We start from the raw sequence: 26,987 nt of genomic DNA on the forward strand, positions 1-26,987 counted from the left end.
GTGGACTGGATGTGGCTGTAAGGGGTAAAGATGAGTACCCACGGATGCTGCAGGGGAACCCATCCTAAAGCCTTGCCTTGGGTCAGGGATGCCAGGGGAGACTGGACTGGAACCAAGAGCAGCCTTATCTTGGGTCAGGGACACCAGGGGGGCTGAGCCAAATAGAGAGCAGCCTTGCCTTGGGTCAAGGACACTGGAGAGTGGGGGGGAGGGGGAAGGGGGAAGGGCGCTGAGCCTAATACAGAAGCCTGTCCTGGATCAGGGACATCAGGGGTGGCTGGGCTGGAACTGAGAGCAGCCTTGCTCTCCAAGGGGAACTGGGACAAGATGCAAGATGGGGCGAAGGGCCAAAAGACCAGAGATAGAGATCTGAGGCTGAGAGAGCTGGGCCCGAATCAGTGCGTCAAGGCTGGATGCTTGCAGCCAGAGTAACGGGGCTAAAGCCAAGAGGGATGAAGCCTATACTGAAGAACAGAACTGTGGACAGAGTAACACCTGTGTGGCATAGATGTGGCTGTAAGGGCAGGAGGAGGCGACAGATTTAGCCCTTAAGGCAAGTAGGGCCAAAGAAATAAGCACAGAGAGAGAATGTGGATCCTGAGCTCACCAGCTTCTCGGGCAGCCTCCCCTCACTACCCATTAATGTTGAGGCATGGCAGGAAAGGAAGCAGGGTGAGACCCTGGGAGGCTGGAGCAGAAGCCAGGCAGAATCAGGGAGGCCAGTAGGAGGCATCATGGCAGCCCTTGGGCTCCATCCTGTTACATTGCTTGTTTGAATGGTGCTATCAAACGAAGAGTTGATCCATGCATGGGGGACCCTTATGTGCTGCCAAAGTAGAAAAACAGTGTCCTCTGTCAAGTGGTGGCTGAGGCATCCTTTTAACAGGTAACAAGGATATGTAATCCTTATAAGATACTACTAATAGGGACTTTTAACTCTCCTGATACCTGCTAGAACAGTAATATGGCAAATCATAAAATGACCAAGCAAGTTTTTACATGTGTAGAAGACCACGTTGTTTAAAAAATTTAAGGGTATAATTAGGGAATTGGTTGTCTTGTATCTTGTTCTGATCAATAGGGAAGAAATGATTGTGAACATGAAGGTGATTGGAGTCATGGGAGGAAGTGATCATGATAATTCTAAGGAAGGTGAGGTATGAGGAACTAAATCACACAGGTAGTGGAAGGAAGGATGAGTCGCTAAGGAAGTGTATCAAGGAGTAGCAAGTGCATTCAGGGGCAGAATCAGGAACGCTAAGGTGAAAACATGTAATCGGCAGGGAATGTTAAAGATCATATGAGAGGTTTACAGATATGTCAGATGAAAAAGGAAGACCAGGGTTAGTGTAGGTCCATTGCTTAGTGATAAGGGTGAACTGCTAGTGGAAAACACAGAGCTGCTCAATAACTACTGTGCCTCAGTCTTCAAAAAGAAAAAAAAAATCAGTGGTGAACAGAGAGCTGACAAAGTTAATACGCACAGAGAAAGGGGAGAGCTGATGGATGAAAATAAACAAAAAGAAGGACAGTGAATTTTGACAATTTGGATGGATTCCAGTCAGCACGATGTGATAGGATGCATTGAAGGGTGCTATGGCACCTAGCTGAACAGATCGTGGAGTGTCTGGCAACAATTCTTACAAAAGTTGTGCATGTGACGTATTGGTCCTAGAGGTCTAGAAAAAAGCCAACATAGTGCCAATCTTTAAAAAGGGAAAAAAGTAGAACCGAGGGAATTATGAACTAGTTGGCTGAACTTCAAGACCTGGGACATCAGAGTACATTATAAAACAGTAAACATCTGGAGGAGGAAAGAGTATTCACTAGCAGTCAAGATGGATTTCTTAAAAACAAATCATGCCAAATTAAATTTATTTCCTTTTTTGACAGACTAACTACTTTGTTGCATAGAGGCAATGTTGTGTCATAATATACCTGGATTTAGTAAGGCGTTTGACACTGCCCTACCTGATATTCTTCTAAGTCAAATGCAAAAACATGAGCTAGATAGAATAGGTAGGTGTATGCCTAATTGGCTGAATAACTGCAAGCAAAGACTAGCTATTAATGGATCAATGTCAGAGTGACAGGAGATTTCAAGTGGCATTCTACAGGAGGCTGTTTTGGATTTAGTGTTATTTAACATTTTTATTAATGACTTGGATGCAAGATTAAGGAGCTCCTGAGCAAATTTGTAGATGATACAAAACTGGGAGGGTTGTGGACATTTTGGAGGACAGGAGAACAATTCAAAAGAATCTAGAGAGCTAAGCTAGACACAACAGCATGAACATGGCTGGGGTATTATGATCCCAGCACTTGTTCCTGCCTAGGGCAGGGGGTCAGACTTGATGATCTGTTCAGGTCCCTTCCAACCCTAGAAACTATGAAACAAAATACAAATAAATGCAAGGTGCTAGTTAGAGGAGAATAAAGAAATTCACAAATGCAGAAAGGGAGGACAGGGACACCTCATTAAGTAGTAGCACTTTCAATAAAGATCCAGGAGTTATGGTGGATTACAAGGTCAACGCAAGTCAGCAGTGTGATGCTGTTATAAAAAATGCAGTTTTTGGCTCCGTTGGCATATGTCTGGTACGCCAGACATAGGAGGTGATGGTACCACTGTATTCAGAACTCAGCAGGTCTCCTGTGGAGTATTTGAGGCGACTGCACATTTTAAGAACGTTGTAAAGAAATGAGAGAGGCTGCAGAGGCAATCAACCACAAAGATAAAATTGCTGAAATGAAACTGTTCTCGCTTGCTACGGAGGGCAGGACAAAATGGGTCTAAACTATAGAAAAGTAAATTTAGATCAATTCTCAGGACAAAAAAACTTCCAAACTAAGAATCATAAGACAATGGAACAAGCTGCCTAGGAAACTTGTGATCTCTTCTTGAAAACCCCCAGTGAAAATGTTTGACAGGTGTCTGTCAGTGATGGGTTCGGAATGGCATATCGTAGGTTGGATTAGATAGGCATTTAGGCCTTTCTGAACCCCGTGATTCAAAAATGAGAATTGAGCGCTAACTCCTTTCAATGTAATTGAGTAAAGAAAAAAAGTAAAGGTGGATCCCATTGAAATCAATATGTTTGCTAATAGTTTCTGTGGGACCTGTATTTGGTCCAGAGGGAGTTTAGAAGAGTATTATATAAATAAGAACACTATAGAGTGGGTTACAAAAAAAGTGGCTAACAGATTGGAAGCAATGAGGATTTTTTAAGCAGACTGTTTCCAGTGAAGTAAGGTATCAAGTAGCATAAGTCCATCTTGGGAACTGTTCTTTCCAATATGTTAAATGAATGGCAAGGAGGGAAATACAAGCATAATGTTAATGAAAACCTTAGGTGATATTAGGCTAGGAAGGATAGTAAATTCCAAAGCAGATAGATTGAAATCTCACAGTGATCCAACGGCTTTCAAGAAGTTGGTGAAAAGAAAGAGGAGATGGGATTTAATCCACATACATGCTGACAATACACCTAGACAGAAATCACAATGGTAGAAAGAAGAAAATGGGATACAGCTATTCAGAAATGGTAATACAAAAAAGAAAAATGGGGCAGGGATTAAGATGTTACTTAGCACTCTATAATAATACTTTTTACTGAGGGATATCAGTGCACTTCGCAACCATCAATTAAGCTTTATAACATCCCTATGAGATCATATGGAAAGTGGTATTTACCCCATTCTGCAGAGTGGGAAACTAAGGAGCACAGAAATTCAGCGACCTCCTTCAAATATCACAGGAAACCAGTTTAAAAGTTGGGTTTAGAAACTAGGTCTCTCTTTTCTTGCTGGCCTCTGCTTACAAGCCCATAAATAGAATACAGTCTCATATGCAAGGTCCAATCCTAGGAACATTCACCTTCTCCTTCCATATTCCTCATATTCCTGCATGATGCCACCTTGAGGAAGTATATGATATGACTGTGATCACATTAACAGCACAGAATGAGGCCCTCATTTTCTTCAGTATCTTACAGTAACATTATTCTTTGCAAGTGTTTTTCAGTAAAAGTGGGTCATAACCCCCATAGTAGTCATGAAAGCCCATCCTGAGAGGGTCATGAGCCACTAGTTATTTTATTACAGTCGAAAGCAAAGAAAATAACACTCCGTTATTCCCTGCCCGCTCTTGCACTTCAAGGTCAAACGTTCCAAGTCTGCCTCTTAAAACGCACACCAATTACTGAGTGTTTTCTTTGCTGTCATTAATACTTCTACTCTCATAAGAAGTATAAGGAAGGGTCAGGAAAATTGTGCACTTCTAATAAAGAGTTGCCAACCCAAAAAGATTTTAAACCACTCCTGGGATATGCAGAGGGATGTTGTCAGACAAAGATGGTATTATTGACTCTGCCCTGTACAAATGAAGAAGCTGCTACATACAGCCTTGGCAAATCTTAACACACAATACTGTACTGCAGATGTTAGTGGGTCCTCCATTATGAAAATAGGACTTTAAATATTGGAGAATATTCAGAGAAGGGAAACTAAGATATGAAATAGCTACTCTGTGATTGGATGTAGTTGTGTCAACATCTAGAATTCTGTAGTAGCTCCCTCAGCCGCTGTACATGAACTTATCTCTAGGTTCAATCTAAGGTGACCTTTAAAAGTCAGTAAATCTCTTCTGTAACTTGCCATTTTATTAATTACCCTTTGTTCTGAGCTCAGGTACACTCTAGCTTTCATGGATTTTGATTCACCATCCACTCTTTTGAATGGTCAGTTTTGTGGTTTCCCTTCTAGGAAAGAGGCTATCAGCTTATGGGAATGCAATCATTCAGCCAACAACAAAACACCCGGAGGCCAGCAATATTAACAATAATGAAACAACTAACTCTTCACACCATTTCCCCCATCTCCCTGACTGGTCTAGTTCACCTTCAGAGAGGGAAAGGTTCAATAGTAGGACTGGATTAAGGGGATCTTTCTTTGGGTATTTATTATACACTGGATAACAAAGGATTCCCCCTTAGTTTTGCTGCCCATTAAGGGCAAGTTGTATTTGCGTTCCAGGATTGTAGATCATTTGATCTGCTCTATTTTAACTGCCAAATCCACTGGGCAGCTTACCGTGTGAAATGACCTGTTCTCTTTATTCTTCTTCCTATTCCTTTCACTTGAAATTTCCATCTCTGCAGAATTAGAGGAGGCCAGAGTGGCCAAGTTTGCCCTGGAATTTGGTATGTCTGGATTTGCCCATATGTTTTGGGCTGTATCTTATCTATGCAAAATTCTCACAGAGTTGTCTCTCTCTTCTACCTTCATTCTCACAGATCATAGGATCATCATAGGAAAGTATGGCTGGAAGGGACCTCCTAAGGTCATTGTGGTGGGGCACTGTTGGTTCCTGCCACTGAGCCAAGCAGCCAGCAGGTGCTTGATTGTGGTGGCCATTTTAGATTTCTGGCTGCCTATATAAACAGAGCAGTTCGGTGCTGGCAGGTCAGGCAGAAACATTGCCTGGCTGCAAGGCTGTATGTAATATCCCTGGTGGTAAGGGCAGCAGCCAAAGGGAAAGGAAGTTGTGAATAAGAGCTCCATAGAGAGGCTTGGCTGCCTGTCTGGCTGTTGTGAGAGGGGAACTTCTGATGAGTCTCAGAGAAGTGACAGCAGCCCCACAAGGAGGAGTGTCACAGACAATGGAAAAATCGTAAGCTGGCATGCTGCCTTCTTTAATTTCTTTTTCTTTTTTTTTTTTTTTTTGTGGTTATAACCCATGGGTTTACTATTTATATATATTTTTTTGATTGATAGACTGGTGGTTTGTGGTTGAGGTTGTAGAGGAGGAGGAGGCCTCATTAGCACCTTGGGGTACAGTCATAAAGGGCCTACTGCACTAATGGGTGCAGCTGTATAGCACCAGTAGCCCAGAGCTGGCTGCTGGACTTTGAAGCTGGGTCCCAGTGGGGGGATCTTGGCTAGTATAAGAAAGGGCCAAGCCTAAGGAGGCAGAAGACCCAATAACTTGGTGTCCAGGGGGTGCAGGGTAAAAAGGGGCCAGAAGGCCTGGCTCCATTGTGAGAAAAAAGGAGGGCCATGAGCTCAGAGAGGAGTAAGGAGCTAGAGTCTCAGAGTCAAACCGTACCCTGTGGGGTTAGACTGGTAGGCCTAGCTAGAGAAAGATGGGGGGGTAAGGACTGTGGTGGCTGAAAATGCCAACATAGGAGTACAATAGGCAGTCTCCCGCTTGCAAGAACATCTCAATAATATTTACATCAAGATGTGGCAGGAAAATAAAGGCAGGATAAGATAGAATTGAAACATTAAGGGACTTCAAAGGTGCCCTGTGTAGGCCACAAAAATGCCGCTGGGGAGGGCAACCTGTTACAGTCATCTAATCCAGCCACCTGCTCAGAGAAGGATCATCCCTGACTAAATCATCCCAGCCAAGCATCTGTCCAACCTGCTCATGAAATTTTACAACCTCTTTAGATAGCTTGTTCGAATATTTGATCCCTCTCAAGATCAGAAAGTGCCTCATAATCTCCAAACTCAGTTTCATGTGCTGCAGGTTGATGCCATTGCTCCTAGTCTTGTCCCCTATGGTCACAGAGAAGAGCCTATCTTCATCATCTATAACAGGTTTTTCAACCTTTTTTCATTTGTGGACCCCTAAAAATGTTTGAATGAATATGCAGACCCCTTCAAAAATTTCTAATGGAGGCACAGACCCCTTTGAATTGTAAGCATGGTATATTCATATATGTTTTATCAAAGTAATCTTTCACAGACACTCTAGATGTGGTCTGTGGACCCCCAGTGGTCTGTAGACCACAGGTTGAAAAGCATTGTTCTAATCACCCTTCTGTTTTTGAAGACTATTAACAAATCCCTCCTCAGTCTCCTCCCAGATTAAACGCTTTTTTCAACATTTCCTCAAGTCTTGCTTCCCAGACCACTAACCATGACATTTAGCTAGGATTTTAACCTCTACACCTATTTACCAGGCTTAGGCGCTGTCAGGATCATGTGGACTTTTGACTCATGTCATCTATGCTGGCACAGTTGGAGCCTGGTTGAAAGGTCTTGTAGCCCAGTGCTTTTCAAACTGCCCCATGGAAACCTGGGGTTCCTTAATAGGTCATCAAGGGTTCTGCAAAGAGATTGGGGGTAATGGAGGACCGGGCTGCCATTCCCGGACTGGGTTACTTGGCTCCACATCAGCTCACATAGCCCACGGAGCCAGGGGCAGTGGTTCCATGGTGATGGGAAAGGGTTCCGTGATCTAAGGAAGTTTGAAAACCATTGCTTTAGCCAGTGTAGTGTAGACATTTCCTTGGTGCCTCACATCTCCAGGTGCCCTTATTTGGGAAATCCCATTGGTAAAGATTGTTGGTGTGGCATACAGTTTTCCTCATTCATATAGTTTTTTTTGTTTCTTTGTTTTTTTTCAAACTATTATGTTGGAAAGAACATTTCATTTTTGTTTTGGATACAGTAACACTTCCTGAGCAATGCAAAGCAAGAAAAATGTACAAACCAACTGCCTGGGATTGTGCTTCTCAGAACTTCCAAGTGCTACTTGGCAGCCACTAGTGAATCCTAAAGTGGCATATAACACGTGTTGTATTTTGCTTTTTAAATTTCAAAATGTCAGAGTCTTGGCAGTGCGCTTGCAGGGTTTGTCTAACAAGATCGGCAGAGGCTACATGGGCAGAGGTTGCAAAGGGGCAGGAGGAGGGGGCAGCGGCTCCAGGAAGGGGCAGAGGCTGTGGGGAGCAGGTGGAGTTGGGGGGTGGGAGGTATAGAGGTAGCAGGGTGCAAGCTGTCTTGGGCAGGGTAGGCTGTAATAGGGGCAAGTGGTGGGAGCTACCTGGCCTTGCTGCTGCTTTCCCCGCTGCAGCGAAAATGTAACATGCCTTTCCAATAATTAGATTTGGTAGATGGAAAAGTTCAACAACTTTATACATTTTCCATCTATAGAATCTAATTACTGTGGAATTGTCTTAAATTGGAAGTCATCTTGGATTCAAGTAAACATTATTTTTTGAAACACATTCAGTTTTCTTTAGGTAGTGGACCAAAGACACTAAATAAATCATACAGCAATGATTTTTATAAATCTGGTTGGCACAACCCCTACTGTCCCTAACACCTCTTCAGATCTAGATTCATGATGAACAGCCCAGCTTTAGATTCCTATGTGCATTTACAGAAGCCCAAAGAAACTTCCTTGTATCCCTGTAGCATAACTGGGATCCATGTGATATTGGGTGACATTCCTGTCCTCAAGAGGCTTGAGCTACTAAAGATAAAAATGTTTGTTTGTGCATGTTTTACTTTACAGTCCTAGAAAACACAGCTGAGAAGATTATGAGCAAAGCATTTCACAAAATTTATGTTGCAATTAATTAGGAAATATAAGCAGACAAATTGGATTTCTTGTTATAATGAAGTTAAATCCCAAGTAATATTTAATCAAAAGTATAACTGTTGGATACATTTTATGGAAATGACAGTAAAAAATCTATTATGAAAGAAAATTATAACATTAACTAAGAATATTGAACTAGAAATTAAAGTACAGAATGTACATGTGCTTCCTTGAGAGAACGCAATGATCTGAATACCTAATTGCACTTCATTGTAGTTCCCATAGACACACTTATAGATCTTCATCATGTACTAAGCAGGCAGACCAAACTCTGCCATCCTTTCATTTAACAAAGTAATCTATATTAATAAAAGGGGAGCGTGCCATAGCTCCAAGACCATGATACGTAGAGACCTGAAACTTTGCATGTATACTAAGGGGACCCTGAGGGCATGCATCTGGGTGCTATTTTTTTTACTTTGCCGATTTTATCTATACTACATAATCCTCTGTGACAGGTCAGCCCCAGGAAGCAGAATAAATTTGCATATGCAAAACGTTCTTTAGCAAAAAGCTCCTGGCCCAGGTCAACCAGTACAGCTGGAGAAGGCTCCACATTTAGAAGTATTCCCCTAAAGGCTGTGATTGGGACTGGTTAACAGAACCTGGGAGCACCCCCAAGTGGAGTGAGGGTTTAGGGAAGGTCCAGGGAGAAAACTGTATTGGGCCTTCTCAGGGACTGATTAGGGGGTTGTGAGAGGCATTCCCTGTAAGGCAATCTACAAGAAACAAACTTGCCTAAAATCGACTTGCAAAAGCTGCAGCCAGAGCAGCTGAGACTCCAGAGCAGCAAGTGACAAGATGAGAAACAAACAGAGCAGCAATGACTGCCTTCAGAGCAACTGAAACTCCTGCAGAGCAAGTTGCAAACAGAGCAGCAATGGCTGCAGTCAGGAACTGGCTCTGGAGGGAAAAAGAAAATTTTGCGTTCTTCTACAAGCCAACCTTGGATTACGGTTCTGATACATTAGTTGCAATTGGCTCAATGACGACTTCTTGCAGCCACTGCCTTACAGTGAGATGGAAAGGAGAAGCTCCAGGGATATGCTGAAACAGTGGTAAGGTTCAGCTGCCCCAGATGAATGATCCTCCTGAGCCCCTTCATACATTGTTGACAGGCAACACTCTAGATGCACATCATTTCCAAAGCAACATTAGAAGATACAACTCCTGCTTCCAAATGACATCTTTTGGCACCACAAAAGACATCAGAGACTCTGGCTACATGCCCACATTTAAAGTGCAGGGCCAGGTTTATCATCAGATTGGCAGCCTGATGCCACTCCCAAAAGAAGAACCCAAATTCCTGCAGATCTACTTCATGGGTGACAATACAAAGCAGGCTGAACAGCATTGCAACAATGTCATTCAAGCCAACCTGCAGGTGGTGTTGCAGTTGCAAGACATGCTCCACAAGGAAAACAACTACGTTCAGTTTCAAGTGTGCCATGGAGAAGATGATTCCAGAGTATAATGTTGTCATTCAAGCAGACCAAACTCCAGCTGTGGAGCATGAGCGACACTTCAACGCACCCGCAACATCAGAAGTGGCTGTCGTTTTGGCTGGTGAACAACATGGCAATCGAGACATTATGTTGCAACTCAGAAACAACTCCCTCCAGAGAATTGCTAAGACTCACCGATCATATGATGCACTTCAGTATCCACTGGTTTTTATTTATTTATTTTTTTTTTCTGGCAGGGTGATGATGGCTACCATTTTGAACTGCGACAAACCCAGCAATGGAGCTGCCAACTCAAAAGAAGATTTCTGCCATGAACTTTTATGCCTACAGGATGATGCTGTGAGCTAGAAGTTTCAAATACATCTTGCGATGCAAAGATCTCTTCCACCAACTTTCTGTGTACATGTATACCAAAATTGAAGCAGAAAGGTTGAGATTCATTCAAATAAACCAAAAGAAACTCAGAGTTGAAAACTATGTTCACCTTAAGGATGCCAAGAACAATGATGAAGATGCTGCTAATGTTGGCCAATTGGTCATCTTGCCTTCTAGTTTCACAGGTGGGCCTCGCTATGTTCATGAGAGCACTCAGGATGCCATGACATATGTGCAAAACTATGGCTGCCCTGATCTCTTCATTACCTTCACCTGTAACCCAGTTTCGGTGGAAGTGGCTAATGAACTGATGCCAAGCCAAAAACCACAGGATTGGCATGATTTGCTGGCAAGAGTATTCCAACAAAGTGAAGGCATTAATGAATCTCATCAACAAGGGAAAGATTTTTGGAGCCATTCAGTGCTACATGTATACAATTGAGTGGCAGAAGTGTGGCCTGCCACGTGCCCACATTCTGCTGTGGCTTCAAGATGAACTTCTTGTCCACAAAGTGGATGACATCATCAGTGCTGAACTTCCAGATCCAGAAATTGATCCACTTCTGTTCAGCATTGTCAAAACACAGATGGTGCATGGTCCCTATGGAAGCATCAGTCCAAACTCGCCACGCATGAAAGACAGTAAATGCACAAAAAGGTTCCCACGCGATCTTCTGAAAGAGAGACAGACTGGACAAGCTAGATACTCACTGTATCCTCAGAGACAACCAGAAGATGGTGAATTCACAACAACCATCAAAGTTCATAGTTCTGAGGTTCAAGCTGACAACAGATGGATTGTTCCACACTGTCCACTCCTCCCATGACTCTTCAATTCACACATCAATGCTGAGTACTGCCACTCTGTGAAATTGATCAAATTTGTCTGCAGGTATGTCAACAAAGGACCTGACATGGCTGCATTTGGCCTCACAAGGGATGGGACTGTGCATGATGAGGTTCGGCAATATGAATTGGGGAGATACATCAGCACCAATGAAGCCATCTGGAGGATCGTGAACTTCTCAATTCGTGAGTGACATCCCACAGTGCTTCATCTCAGTGTGCACCTTGAGAATGGCCAAAGAGTGTACTTCACTGAGGAAAATTCACATGAGCACATGAAAATTCTCCAAGTTCCACAAGACACAACTCTCACTGCTTTCTTCAATCTCTGCAGGGATGATGAATTCACTCAGACACTGCTGTATCATCAGGTACCCAGGTACTACACCTGGAATGTTGGCACCACGAAGTGGGCCCGCCACGAAGCAGGACAAACTATGCCAAACCAGCCAGACATCAAAGCCAGTGATGCACTTGGCTACGTATACACTGTACAGCCAAACAATTTTGAATGCTGTTATCTGAGACTGCTTCTGTATGAGGTCACAGGTCCAACATCATTTGAGGACTTGTGAACAGTGGATGCTACAATCTGTGAAACTTACAGACAAGCTTGCCAGCTCAGAGGAATCCTGGAGGATGATACACGCTGGAACAGCACATTGGAAGAGGCAGCTGCAACTCAGTCACCAGGTATGCTGCGAAACCTGTTTGCCATTTATGCTGCAGACATGTGCCATGTCAAATCCTCAACAACTATGGGACAACCACAAGGAGAATCTGGCACAGCATATTTTTCATCAGGCACGAGTGCAAAATCCGAACCTTGAACTGGACTACAGTGATGCCATCTTCAGTCAAGCTCTCATTATCGTTGAAGACAAGATCAAGGCTTTGGGTGGCTCTGACCTCAAAACATGTCACTGAAGCCACCATTGTGACTGGCCATTCAGGATGCACTCATCCCGGACAGGATGTCTTCATTCCACATATTCCAGTCATTCCCTCTGACCTGCCATTTCAATTTAAACAGCTCCAGTTCCCAGTCCACCTCAGGTTTGCCATGAGCATCAACAAGGCACAGAGACGATCGCTCAAAGTTGTTGGCAATGGCAAAAACCTTTTCATCTTGGCACCAGATGGCAAAATATGCAACAGTGTCTATCCTGAAGCGCTACAGGGATAAAAAGTGTCAAACACCATCATGAACTTGGATAGAAAAATGTGATGTAAAATCCTCAGTGCTATGCTAAAGTCTTACAAAGTAAATAAATAATACTATGTCACAATTCAGTTGTTTAATACATTTAAATGTTCAACTTTTATAGGTTTTTGGTATGACCAAAAGCTCACAGTGTCAAGCTGTATCACACAAGTAAAATAGGGTACAAAACTAAACGCGCACACACACAGCTTATTAGTAGAGGGAAATCAGTGTGAAAATATTTTATTTATAAAACATTAAAATTTGATTACTGCAACCTGCATGAAGCGGGGTACTTTGGCTAGTGATTAATAAACACAGGCTTTCAGTTTAAGCACTGCTATAATATGTTTGTTCAATTCTGAAGGGAATGAGCTTGTTATGATGGAAGACAGTGGTGAAACACCAATTACTTTCAACACGGTGCAGGTTCAGGCCCTGAATAATGAAGGGTGAGCTTTTCCAAAGCACTCAGTATTGGTCTAACTCTGTTATTGGAAATGTTACCTCCAGCCATCTTTGAAAAATCACACCCAATCTACAAGTCCTCTTTTTCTTTCTTCCTAGTCTGCCTGTCTATGTATCTGTCTAGGAACTTACGTAACCTTATGTAGCCTGTGCTCAGAGAAGCTCCACTGGGCACTTGGAACCGCTCTGCCTGGGGGTGGATTTCCCTCCTACACACCAGCCATGTCTTGGTTGTCTTGAACAGAAACAAGAGCTGGACCAGGAATTCGCCAGGGAACTGGCTGAGACCATATACTCTTGGTGCATGGTTGTTGTGGGAGACTTTAACTACCCGGACATCTCATGGGAAGAGCACTTGGCCAAGTCTGATCAGTCGCAAAGCTTTGTCACGTGCGTGGACGAACTCTACCTGACTTGAGAATTCAATGGGCTGACGAGGTAAAGCATTGCTGGACCTGGTACTGGCCAAAGGGAATGACCTAGTCGTCAACCTAAGAATCAGTGGAAGGCTGGGTGATAGTGACCATGAGCTGATCACCTTTACAATCCATTGCAAAGCTGGCAAGTCAGCAATACTGAAGTCCTTGACTTCAGGAAAGCTGACTTTGACAAGCTCAGGAGGCTCATTGTCGAGGCGCTAAGGGACCACGACTTGACAGGAAGAGGAATCCAAGAGGAGTGGTTGCCCCTCAAGGGAGCAATCCTGGTGGCACAAGGGATGGCCATCCCATCTCTGAGGAGAGGTAGCAAAAGGGCACAGCAACCCCCTTGGCTCAGCAGGGAACTTGAGGACCTCCTATGCCTCAAAAGAGAGACTTATAAAGGATGGAACGCTGGAATTACCACCAAGGAGGAGTACTCAGCACAGATCTGTGCCTGCAGGGAGCAGATCAAGAAAGCCAAGGCTGCAACCAAGCTCCATCTGCTTCACATATCAAGGATAACAGTCCTTTTTCAGATATGTAGGGAGTCAGAAAAAAAGCAAGGGTAACAGTGGATATCTGCTGAACCAACTGGGACAGCTGGTAACTGACACCCAGGAAAAAGCCAATCTGCTTAATGGGTACTTTGCATCAGTGTTTCATCAGTCCAATGGGAACACCCTGCCTAGGAAGACATGGGACAGCCAGGGTGAGGGCATATTTATACCCAGCATCGCTGTTGATCTAGTAAAGGATCACACTGAGAGACTGAACACCTTCAAATCAGCTGGTCCTGACAGATTACACCCTAGATTACTCAAGGAGCTGGCAGGTCTCATAGCCCAACCATTGGCAAAACTATTCAAAAACTCGTGGCTCTCAGGTACCTGAAGTCTCAGTACCTGAAGACTGGAAGAAGGCCAATGTGGTACCCATCTTCAAGAAAGGGCAGAAAGTAGATCCCGGGAATTACAGGCCAATCAGCTTGACCTCAATCCCTGGTAAGATTCTGGAGAAAATTATCAAGGAGACCCTCCTGGATAAACTGGCTGAGAGCAACATCCTGAGGGACAGCCAGCATGGGTTTGTCGCAAGTAGGTCTTACTTGACCAATCTCATCTCCTCCTATGACCAGGTGACATATATCACCTGGACAAGGGAGAAGAGATTGATGTCATATACCTGAACTTCAAAAAAGCCTTTGATCTGGTGTCCAATGAACTCTTCATGGAAAAATTGGCCAACTGTGGCCTTGGTTACACCACAGTCCAGTGGCTGGGAAATTGACTGCGAGGTCGGACCCGGAGAGTAGTGGTCGAAGGTAGCAAATCATTATGGCGCTCTGTGACCAGTGGTGTCCCCCAAGGCTCTGTCCTTGGACCAGTTCTCTTTAACATCTTTAGCAACGATATGGACACAGGTGTCAGAAGCGCACTCGCTAAGTTCGCCGATGACACTAAACTTTGGGGCATAGCTTCCACACCTGAGGACAGGTTAGTGATCTAGGCTGACTTGGACAAACTTAGTAAATGGATCCCTACAAATCTGATGACATTCAATACTGATAAATATAAGGTACTCCACCTCAGGGAAAAAAACCTGCAGCATGCTTATAGGGTTGGCAGTGCTCTGCTTGCTAGCACCACTGCTGAAAGAGACTTGGGGGTCATGATTGACCACAAAGTGAACATAAGCCAGCAATGCGATGTCACAGCTGGTAAAGCAAACAAAACTCTGGCTTGCATCCATAGATGTTTCTCACGTAAATCTCAGGTTGTCATCCTCCTGCTGTACTTGGCGTTGGTGAGGCCGCAACTGGAGTACTGCATCCAATTCTGGGCTCCACATTTCAAGAAGTATGTTGACAAGCTTGAGAGAGAGTCTAGAGGAGAGCCACGTGCATAATCAGAGGGCAAGAGAATAGGCCTTACGAAGAGAGGCTGAGAGCCATGGGACTCTTCAGCCTGGAAAAGCGCAGGCTCAGGGGGAACTCGGTGGCTGCTTCTAAGTGCATAAGGGGTGTACATCAGGACTTGGGAGAACGTCTCTTCACCAGAGTGCCCCAAGGGAAAACAAGAGCCAATGTTCATAAACTCCTCCAAGACCATTTTAGGCTGGACATAAGAAAAAAAATTATTTACTGTCTGAGCCCCCAGGACCTGAAATAGATTCCCTTCAGAAGTGGTGCAGGCACCTACGCTGGATTCATTCAAGAAATGCTTGGATGCTTATCTCGCTGGGATCTTTTGACCCTAGCTGACTGGAGCAGGGGACTGGACTTTCATAGATTTCATAGACATTAGGGCTGGAAGGGACCTCGGAAGATCATCGAGTCCAGCCCCCCGCCCAAAGGGCAGGACGTCAGCTGGGGTCATAGGATCCCAGCAAGATAAGCATCCAGTTTCATCTTGAAGGTGTTCAATGAAGGCGCTTGAACAACCTCCAGTGGCAGGCTGTTCCAGACCTTGGGGGCTCGGACAGTAAAGAAATTCTTCCTTATGTCCAGCCTGAAACGATCTTGTAGTAGTTTGTGACCATTCGTCCTCATCATCCCTTGGGGCGCTCTGGTGAACAAACATTCCCCTAGATACTGGTGGTCACCCCTGATAAACTTGTAGGTGGCCATCAGATCACCCCTGAGCCTGCGCTTTTCCAGGCTAAAGAGCCCCAGGGCTCTCAGCCTGTCATCGTAGGGTCTGCTTCCCTGACCTCTGATCATGCGCGTGGCTCTTCTCTGGACTCTCTCAAGCTTCTCCACATCCTTTTTGAATTGTGGAGCCCAAAACTGGACGCAGTACTACAGCTGCGGCCTCACTAAGGCCGAGTACAGGGGGAGAATGACGTCCCGGGATTTGCTTGAGAAGCATCTATGGATGCAAGCCAGCGTTTTGGTTGCTTTACTAGCCGCAGCATCGCATTGCAGGCTCATGTTAATCTTGTGGTCAATGATGACCCCCAAGTCTCTTTCTTCCATAGTGCTAGCCAACATAGCACTGCCGAGCCTATAAGGATGCTGCGGGTTTTTCTTCCCAAGGTGGAGAACCTTTCATTTATCGGCGTTGAACACCATCAGATTCTCATCCGCCCACTTGCTGAGCCTGCCCAGGTCAGCCTGGATCATCTGCCTGTCTTCTGGTGTGGATGCTTTGCCCCAAAGTTTGGTGTCATCGGCGAACTTGGCCAGTCCGCTTCTGACTCCAGTGTCCACATCGTTAATGAAGATGTTGAACAGTATGGGTCCAAGGACAGAGCCCTGGGGGACCCCGCTGGTCACAGGACACCACGATGAGTGACTTCCATCAATTACTACCCTCTGGGTCCGACCCCGGAGCCAATTTTCCAGCCAGTGAATCGTGGGGGACCCAAGGCGACAATTGGCCAGTTTCTCCAAGAGACGATCATGGGACACCAGATCGAAGGCTTTTTTGAAGTCAAGATATATGACATCAATCTCATCTCCCTTGTCCAGGTGATAGGTCACCTGGTCGTAGAAGGAAATGAGATTGGTCAAGCAAGACCTACCCGCAACAAACCCGTGCTGGCTATCCCTTAAGATGTTGGCGTCGGCCAGTCCATTAAGGATGGCCTCCTTAATAAACTTTTCTAAGATCTTCCCTGGGATAGAAGTCAGGCTGATGGGCCTATAGTTAACCGGATCCACTTTCCTCCCTTTCTTGAAGATAGGCACCACATTGGCTTTCTTCCAGTCTTCGGGGACTACACCAGAGCGCCAAGAGTTTTCAAAGATCCGTGCTAGAGGCTGGGCTATGATGCTCGCCAGCTCCTTGAGTACTCTGAGGTGAAGATTGTCAGGGCCGGCTGACTTGAAGGTATCCATCTTCTCAAGATGTTCCTTCACGAAGTCAGCATTAATGGAGGGCAGGGGATCACCCTTATCCGGACTTCCCGGCCCTGTAGCGGGCATGGGCATCCCATGGGGCTGATGAAAGACTGACGCAAAGTACCTATTTAATAGGTTGGCTTTTTCCTGGGTGTCAGTTGTCAGTTGCCCCATCTGGTTCAGCAGGGGTCCAACGTTGCCCCTGCTTTTCCTCCGGCTCCCCACATATCTGAAAAAGGACGTTTTATTGTCCTTGATGCTCAAAGCTAGACTTGATGATCTTCAAGGTCCTTTCCAGCCCTAATGTCTATGAAACCTTAGTCTCACTAACAGTGCATATTCCTTAACATGGTCCAATTATTTCTCTAAGAAGAATCCCTAAAAGGGATTACAGATTGGACAGACAAACTAGAAAATTGCAGATTTACACAATCAGCAAGAAGGAAATTGTGTCACGGTGTTTCAAAGTAAAAGGGTTTTTTAGAATTCAGTATCTTCTTGTAAAGAAAACATTTAATTCGGCTTGATTCCTTTGGGATTGAGTGAGTTGTTTCAAAACCACTTGGAATATTGTACCAATAAGTACCTTTAAAGCAGGGGTGTCAAAGATACAACCCACAGGACACATCTGGCCTATCATCCAGCCCACATTGCTACCTACAGGTCTCAGACTGAATCCGCTCCATGTGCTAGAGCAGGCTAGATCCAGCGCATATGTTGCATGCATCACATAGGCCCTCATCTGGCTTGAAGACAGGCCACATGCTACTCATCCATCCTATGTGTCCTTAAAGGAGGCAGATAATATAGCAAGGGAGGAGAAAACCCTACAAGTTACTTAAGACAAATATAGTTTTTTATGTTAAAAAGGAAGATTGATAGAACCAATCATATGGATATTGAGCCCAAGCTGTTCAAAGCAAAAATGCCTAATAGGTTGAATTACAATAATAATATTTTGGCACCTTATGAAAAAGTAATATAAAAGGCTAATTGGACTCAGTGGGTTTTCAAAAAGCTACTATCTTGGTGGCTGCTGTTTTCTTTAATGAAAATATCAGCCTTTGCAATGTCAGGAGAACACAGGGGAATTCCCAATATCACAAGCCAGATGTCACCTTTTGTTATACTTTAAGCCATGAAAGAAATGCATATTGTAGCTCTGGAAATGGGTCCAAACCAAGGACGACTCTAACATTATTCAACTACTATTCTATTTCATGTGAAAATGGCTAGAAGTCTTGAAATGATGACAACATTTCTAGTCATTCAGAAAACACAGTTTTCTAAATTTAGGTTAATTATTTGAAGCTAGAATAATAGCATAAGATACTGTACATTACCTTTATTACAGCTGCCTGGAGCTCTGGTTATTATATCACTTAGCTGCTACAAAAATTTGGGAATACTGTGTGATAGTAATATGGTTTACATGAAAAGTAAACTTTATATTTTGAACATTATATTACATACTATCAAAGTGCCCGTCAAGCGTGACAGATGGACCATGGGGACAGAGCTCCATCACCCATTGCCCTGTGCTGATGCCGCTCTGCATCCACCTGCACGCAACCCCCTATTCCCCTGCTCTGTCCAGACCCATGCCCCCTCCCACACTTGATACACACCCACTCACACACACCCAGCCACACACCACACCCACACACCAAGCCACACGCCCTCACCAAGTCACACCTACCCAGCCAGTCACATGCCACATGCCACACACACCCACATGCCACACCCAGCCACTTACATGCCACACACACCCATACACATCCACCCAGCCACACCCACACCGTCCCTGGCCCAGCTGGGGCCACATTCACCATGACTGGGGCCTCAGCTGGGCTGGGTTGTGGGGCCATGGGAGCCTAGTGGCTCTTGCAGCGGTGCAGCACCAGAGAGAACAGGGGGCAGCGTGGACCCCCACTCCTGGCTTCCCCCAGTGTGCACAGTGGTGGAAGCCACTCAATCCTGGCTCTGGAGGAGCCGCCAGGCTCCCCTGGCCCCACAACCCAGCCCAGCCTGAGCGCAGACCCCCCACCCAAGCCAGGCACAGCCTCAGCCCCAGTCCCCCTGCCCAGTGTGCCCCGTGGGCACAGCTAACAGTTGCTCCCCATGGGGTGGGGGGTGTGCAGCCATAGGGTGCCACATGGGGAGCTGCTGTGGGGAGTGCACCCCATCTGTGGCCATGTGCTGCAGCTAGCAAGCACCACCCACACATCCCTCACGCACCCCTTGTGCTGGCTGCCTGCACGCCACAGCTGCAACAGACGGGCAAGCCCCACATGGGGGTTAGGTACCCGGGGGGGTGTGGTGCATGGCCACAGGCTGCCACATGGGGAGCCAGCATGGTGGGCATGCCCCACTACATGGCCCTGTCCTGCAGCCAGCTGGCACTGCCCATTTTCCCCCCTCATCCCGACTCTCCAGGCCCCCCCCCCCACTCCCTGTGCAGCCCGCAGCCACCGCCCATAAGCACACTCCGTGCAAGGGGGATGTGGCTTGAAGCCACAGGCTGTGCACTGACTGCCTCAGGGCTGTGTGCTGCAGCTGGTGGGAGCTACCCGCACCTGCCACGCCAGCTCTCCACATGGCCAGAAGCCATGTCCTCCTGTGCGCCCTGCACTTCACCCCCCCCACCCCTGTGCATCCCACAGCTGCAGCCTGGGGGGGAGCCCTGCATGGGGGGACATGGCTTGCAGCCGCAGGGTACCACACACGGAGTGGGAGATGCACCCCACCCCATGGCCACATGCTGTCCAGGTCGACCTGTAACTGTTCCCTGCCCTCCGGTGTATTAACTTTGCCCCATAACTTGGTTTCATCTGCGAACTTGGAGAAAGTGCTCTCCACACCCTCATCCAAATCTCTGATGAAGATATTAAATAACACCGGTGCAAGGACAAAAGCCTGTGGGACCCCACTGCCCACCTCCTTCCAGGCCAAGAACAAACCGTCCACACCACACTCTGGGTGAGGTCCCTAAGCCAGTTAGCCACCCACCTGACTGTGTAGGCATCCACTCCACAGCCCGTTAACTCCCCTATGAGAATAGGATGTGAAACTCTGTCAAAGGCCTTCCTAAAATCCAGGTAGATGACATTGGCCTCCGCTCCTGTGTCAAGGCAGTGTGTGGCCTGCTCATAAAAGGCTATAAGGTTTGTCAGGCAGGATCTACCTGTGATGAACCCTTACTGGTTTCCTTTCAGCATTGTTTCCCCTGCCGGGCCTTCACAAATGTGTTTTTTGATGATTTTTTTTCCAGTATTTTCCCAAGGATAGAGGTAAGACTGACTGGCCTAAAGTTACCCAGCTCATCCCTTCTCCCCTTCTTAAAAATAAACACCACGTTGGCCCTTTTTCAGTCCTCAGAGACCTGGCTGGAGCACCATGAGTGCTCAAACAGCCATGCCAGTGGCTCGGCTATGACACTGGCCAATTCCTTCAACACCCGTGAAGATGAAGGAGAGCCACTCCAATTAAAATTCCTACAGCGTCTCATGTATTCAGCATCCCACACTTCAAAATGGCAGTGGTGGCACTTTAACTAAAGCTTGTTAAAGAGATCCCATCGCCATTTTGAAAAGTGGGGATGATGAATACACATGACACTGAGGCTGCTGATGTGTTTTAATTAGAATGCATTGAAGCAGGTGTCAGATACATGCAGGGCCAAATTGAGGCGACTGCTCCAGACCCACGGACAGTGCTCCGCCGCGGCCACCGTGCTCCGCCAGGTCTACCGCAGCTGCCGTGCACCGGCAGCTCTGCACTTTGGCTGCTCACCCCTCCCTCCGAGCCCTGCACAGGCTGATATGCCCCAGGCCACCCACAAACCTAGGGACAGCTCTGAGTACGTGTAGGTGCCCCTGGAGTTTAGATAAGATAGACGACCAGACATTTGGTGTTTCTTACTTATTTAGGCTTCAAAGGCTGCATCCTAGTCCACCTGCTAGGCACCTAAGTGTGATGCTCTTTCACCCTGCTCAAATCCCTTAAAAATTGTTAATGCAATATATGAGATGTGTTCCTCTTCCTTGCTGCTTTCCTCTTGTGTCTCAGATTTATGGTTAAGGTGATAACATGTTGCAAAAGAATATTTTTCAAAGATTCAAGCAGGGTGAAATACAGAAGGAGTAGGATCTGGCCCATAAAGTTTTATCCAAAATCCACTGAAGGCATGTGGAACTTTCCATTGACATAAATGGGGTCTTAATATGGCAGCTATGGTAACAGATCTGCATAGCCCTGGTAGCTCAGAGGTAATGAGATTTCGCCCTCAGAGTAGAAACAGATGTCACCTTGATATCTCATTTGTGCCACCTTAAATTTTTTTATGATGGTACAAAAGCTGAGCAGAAAGATATTGTTACCCTTCGTTGTACCACATGAAAGAAAAATCAATGAAGCAACAAAATGTGGTAATAGTCTCTGCTGCTTAATTGCAGCAGATGTCTATTACTTTAGTGACACTTTCTGTCCTCACCCAGATCTGTGGTCTGGCTGGGTGGGAGAAAACTCCGCTTTCCTCCACTCATCCAGACCTTACATAGGGTTTTCCTCATGTGTCTACAAACATGGAAGTGGGAACCCCGGTTTAATCCCCTGCAGGGATTCTCCTGCTCCTTGTCACAGGGGACGCACCTGCAAATGAGGGTTTTTCTCCCCTTGCAGATGCACCCCAAGTCGGGGCATGGTAACCAGGGATGTCTGTAGATATTCCTGGAGTGCAATCACCTGTGCTGTCACGTGTCACAGCACAGCTGATCATACTTCACTGATGACATCTATTTCTAAGCTTTGTGTTCATAGACTTCAAACCGCAATATCTAGTATTCATAGTCTAGCTGTCTTCATGATCCAAATTCTGATATTATCGGAACCCAGGTGTCATTAATGATATTCCTATATCAACCTTAGTGACTTAATAAAATTCCCTACAACTGCCCTTGAGGGCTCCTCAGAGCCTTGAAAAAAGATGAGCTACAGAATCAGCATTTGCACTAGTTTAATGGACTCCAGAACCATCAAGTGTTTTATAAATAGAGCCCCTGCACTCCAGGTTTCTCAAACTTTTTTTATTATCGTGATTTTTCTCGTGATAGGCTTGTTTGCTTGCTCTGTCTTTTGCACCCATCACATAGGTTTTGATATGTTCTGCTACTATAATAGATTTAAAAGGACATTTCATTTGAATTGCTGTGTGAGGGAGTTAATAAAACTTGTATTAAAATTTTAAGTCTTTTATACATTTTAAATAAATGCTGAATCTGGGACAAAGCACAAGAGGAGGAATCAAACCATCTTATTGTGGCTTGCCTGTCTTAATATTTAGGTTTCATTTGCAATAATGAACATCTTTTATGCAAAACTTCTCATTAGATACAATGGAAAAGGAGAATGCAGTGACAGGAACTAAAAGATGCATAAGCCTCTTCAAATGTTTACGAGTTTGAATCATTAGTCAGTCAGTAAGGGCTTGATCATCCTGTGCTGTGGGAGTTTTTTCCGTTGACTTGACTGGGAATGGGATCAATTTCTAATTGATCATATACCTAAGGCTTCGGAGCTGGCTTTGCATTAGCTCCCTTTGGAGTAAACAGAGAATTGCATCTAATGAAGCTTGATGTTAGGGTTTGGAGTCAACAAAGCATTTAAGCATAATTTATATCAGTTAATAAGCACTTTGTATAAATAAGCACATGCGTAAGTCGCTGGGTCGGTGCCCAAACCTACTAGGTGTTGAGCAGTTTCAACTCCTGTTGACATTATTGGGATTATGGGTGCTCATTATTACCACGAATTGTTCCAACCCCATACAAAACAAGGCTCAAACTTCAGAGGCAGGTCAGATTGTTTTCTGCTTGAAAGCAGATATTTGTTCAAGTCTCCTTAAGGCTTGTCTATGCTGTGGTGGAAGCAGGATGTGGGCAGGCTGGGCCTAAGGGACATCCCATCTACCATCCCATCCCATCTCTCCAGCTGCTCTCCAAACCTGGCATTTTACTAGCAAGGCCACTGTCAAGCTCTTGGACTCTGAAGGTGGCCTCTCAGGATGAATCTGGAGGAACTTTGCAAGCACGTTTCCTGGTTTGGAGCAGGCCTGGAGCTAAGTGGGAGGGCATGCTTCAGCACATCCAGGCTGAGAGAGACTGTGCTGTTGTGTAGTCAAGCCCTGAGTTGTGCACAACCACTCTCAGAAGGGCTCCCGTCACTTCTTAGGGCTCCAGTGGTTTGGTTAGTTTAGTATTTTGAACTTGTCTCTTCCTATCCATCTTAAAATTTCACCCCTTTATAGAAAGATAAAGCGGCACAAAAAATTCAAGGGAAGCCCTCCCCCTGTACTTGTATCCCAATTACCTTGGGTGGGAGTCTGTCAGATTTCACAAGCAGAGCAGGACCTGTTAAGGGTAAAGTACATATGGGAGGCCCCCAAGGAATATCTGTGGGGTACAGAAGCTGATTGTGGTGATCTTTCTTCTATATACCCCAGGATTAAGCTTCAAATAGTACACGTATGTGAGAGGTATAGCATTTGTTGTCATTAAAGGATCTATGGCAGACTTTTCCAAAAGTTTCTGGGCCAGATTCCATTTGATTAATGTCCGTCTGCTTGCCTAAATTCCCCTGGCTGTTTCGTTTGGTAAGTGATGCACCACCTCTGTCAAACAGTTGTGCCATCTTGTGTTGGCCTGTAAAACAGCTGCTGCCGCATTCTGCTCCATTCCATTTCATTAGTGAGTCAAATGATGTATTTGTGTAGTTTGTATATCAGTTTGTTATATTTACTAAGCAATTTGGGAAGAAAGTTGGCCTCTATGCAATGGGACCCAATTTATGGAGAGAGAAAGTTCAAGTTGCGCAACTTGTGCGCACACATCCTACTAAATGTTTCTTGACTGCATTCTGAAAATGAAAGTGTATCTGTTCATGTAGGGCAGGGATCTGCAACCTTTTGAGCAGCAAGTTGGGCACTTGTGATTTCCGTCCCCCCCCCCCCCCCCCCAATTGCCAATTCCCTGCTGCTCTGATTCCTTCCCTTCTCTGTGTAGAAACAGTCATTGTAGGGTTTTTTGGTTTGGGGTTTTTTGGGGGGGAAGAGGGGGTTGGCATTATAAACATTTTCAGCTGATTGCCTGCCTCAGCCGTAGGACCTCATACCACATTGGAAAAAGCACAGAATAGGAAGCTGTAAGGTGGCCCCTTTAAAACACTGCTTTAATTCTGCAAGCAGCCTGGCAATCTCTGGGGTTCCTGGAGATTGATGGGAGCACATCACTGCAAGCAGGCAACCCTAACTTTCCCTGGTTCCAGACAGATATCCCAGAAATCCTGGGTGGGGGCATCTCCGGAAACAGGGAAAACCAGGACATTCCACAATGAAGTGGTGATTTTAAAAGGAATTAAATAATGGGTGATGTGTGTTTCACCCAGTGAAGTGGATCAGCTGTGCCAGGACATATCGTGGCACAGCTGATCCATTTCATTTGGCAACATTTATTTTTAGCCTCTGTTTCCCCCTCACCATACCAGGTGCCACTGAAAACCATGGAAAATGCCAACAGGGAACAGCAAATTTGACAGTGAGGGCACAGAACAGGAAGCTTTAAAGTGGCCCCTTTAAATCACATTTTTTAATTCCTTTTAAATCACCATGTTATCATGGCTCCTTTAAATTAGCATTCCCCATATCCACCACTGAATCAGACTTTCATGGGCCAGATCCAACCCACAGGCCATAAATTGCTGACCCCTGATGGAGTTAGTCTCTCTTTATGGCATGCTTATCAGCATGATATTTCATTGGCTAGTATGCGTTTTCCATAATAATTATTATGGAGTGATTTAAGAAGACCGCTATTGTAAGAATGACAAGAAAGGTGGGGTGGAGAGAATTGCACTTAGATTGTTGATGGAACCATTGACTATTTAGGTAAAAAGTGGAGACTAGCAGGAAGGAGGTGATTAGCAGAGGGGAAGATTAACCCCTTCGTTTTGAGCAATATCAAAGCAATTGGCTAAAGTAAGAAGGCATGTGATGCTAAGATATTCTTCATCACAAATAGCAAATCCTATAAAAAGGAGAAAGAAATCATTGGCTGAAACTGAGGAAATTAAACACAGTGATTTCATTTTGCTTATACGTATGTGTGTACAGGCTATCATTCAGTTAGCAAACTGAAATCATAGATTTCATGGCCAAGGTTGCACTCACAAATATTTTTTAGGGGATTAATAGATGCAATGGCTCTTCACGATTATATGTAATAAACGTTGGATACTAAGGTACTTGCTGATGTTTAAGAGTTTAGCCGTTGATTAATCAATCATTAAATATTTCCATGAATCATGAGCTTGTAACATTGTAGGAGCAGAACCGCAGTATAAAGGACCAACTTTGGGCAGAAGCAAATCATGAAACAAATCAAACAACTGTTTCCTAAACAAATTCGTTATAAATAATACCTCTAGCTAATATGCAGACATTCATTTTTAAAGTAATAATCTCAGTTATTGTGCCTGTGATATTCAGGGCTTGATTCTCCACTAGTGTACACTCATGCATCTCAGAACGATGGGAGTTTACATATGTTTTGCACCAGGGTAAATAAGTATAAAAGGGCAGCCTAATAGAGAGCTGAAGTCTGTGTGCATTGACATAACTGTATCTAGTCTTTATTGGCTGTTTCTAATTAGCTTGATTTAATTCTGACCAAAATCAAGAACTTCATTTGATCCTGAAAATATTCAAAATTACCCTGGATTTGATGGGAAATTGTTCATAACATTTTCTGTCATCTTCAAAAATTCTTCTCAGGGTGGGATTTTTCATGGTGAGACAGAATTGCATGTAAAATTTGTGGATTTCCCAGTTTCAGAAGTGGCATAGCAGCCTAGGAATCTCGGTCCCATTGACCTTCATTGAGAGAATTTTAAAAACCGGACTTAGGAGACTCCAAGTCAGTTAAGTGCCTTTTAAAACATCATCCTGGGAATGTTATGTTCCCACTAGAAAAATCCCCTAATTTGTTTATATTCATAAAGAACTAAAATGCAGGGGTGTGACACACTGTTGCAACTCTTGGTTATTTTATCATGCTTCTGTCAGGTCATAAACACAAAAGTATGCCTCTTCCTGAGCATAGGAAGGGTATATAGTATACCATCAGCCCTGTGTTTGCTGGAGATGTGGTGCCCTTGTATTGCGTAAGAGGCTGTATGCAAGGAAACAGAATAATCCATTTGAATATTTCATCTGCGCCTGGTGTCCAAGAGTTGGGCACTTCTCTGCAACCCCTCACCTATTGCATAGAGCCACCTTTGCTTTTTACAGCACCTGAACTAGGATATTACTGTGACTGCTGTGGCAGCTTCACCCTCTGCTGAGGCAGCTGGTTTGGCTGGCCTCAGTCCATGTCTCTGAGAAATGTAGCATCCTCTGTAATCATGCAGTGTCTACAGATTTCATATATCTGTTTTATTTTATGCACACTGGCCCTAGGTTCTCCTCTTCAACCTCCACCTACTCAAGGCTTTCCAGGAGAGAAGCTTTAGTTTTCTGAATCCCAGAAAACTAAACTATCTGTTAAACTGTTTCTTTGTAGCTTTCCAATCCAGTGCCCTCTTTTTCTATTGTGATGTCTTTGTCTAAATGTCTTCCTGCTCTCTCTGCAGGCTATTTGTGGACGGTCCTTTTGGGAGCCCCTCAGAAGAATCCTTGAATTACGAGGTTAGCCTCTGTGTGGCTGGAGGCATTGGAGTTACTCCATTCGCATCGGTACTCAACACACTGCTGTATGTGAACATACCCTGTCTAAAGCCATTTTCCCAGAGTTGCTTCACTGTAAATGATCTCGCTGAATATGTAACACCTGTTTAATATAGAAACTTTGCTCCCATTAAGAGAGGAAAAGGAGATTGAGACCTGCCACTGAAAGTCCCAAATCAGTTTGTGCAGGCTGGA

At 44.9% G+C, this 26,987-nt stretch overlaps 1 protein-coding gene across 9 annotated transcripts in view; it reads left to right on the forward strand.

Annotated features, from left to right (window-relative positions):
* NOX4 (NADPH oxidase 4) overlaps positions 1 to 26,987 on the forward strand; it is a 187,765-nt gene that overhangs the window by 150,379 nt on the left and 10,399 nt on the right. For all 9 annotated transcript variants that reach the window (XM_059721783.1, XM_059721775.1, XM_059721790.1 and 6 more), the window contains one exon: positions 26,699 to 26,818. In XM_059721783.1, coding sequence (XP_059577766.1) covers positions 26,699 to 26,818 — 120 coding nt within the window. The remainder of the gene's footprint in view (positions 1 to 26,698; positions 26,819 to 26,987) is intronic.

The sequence above is a fragment of the Alligator mississippiensis genome, chromosome 1 (genome assembly GCF_030867095.1).
Source record: "Alligator mississippiensis isolate rAllMis1 chromosome 1, rAllMis1, whole genome shotgun sequence".
Taxonomy (NCBI): Eukaryota; Metazoa; Chordata; order Crocodylia; family Alligatoridae; genus Alligator; species Alligator mississippiensis.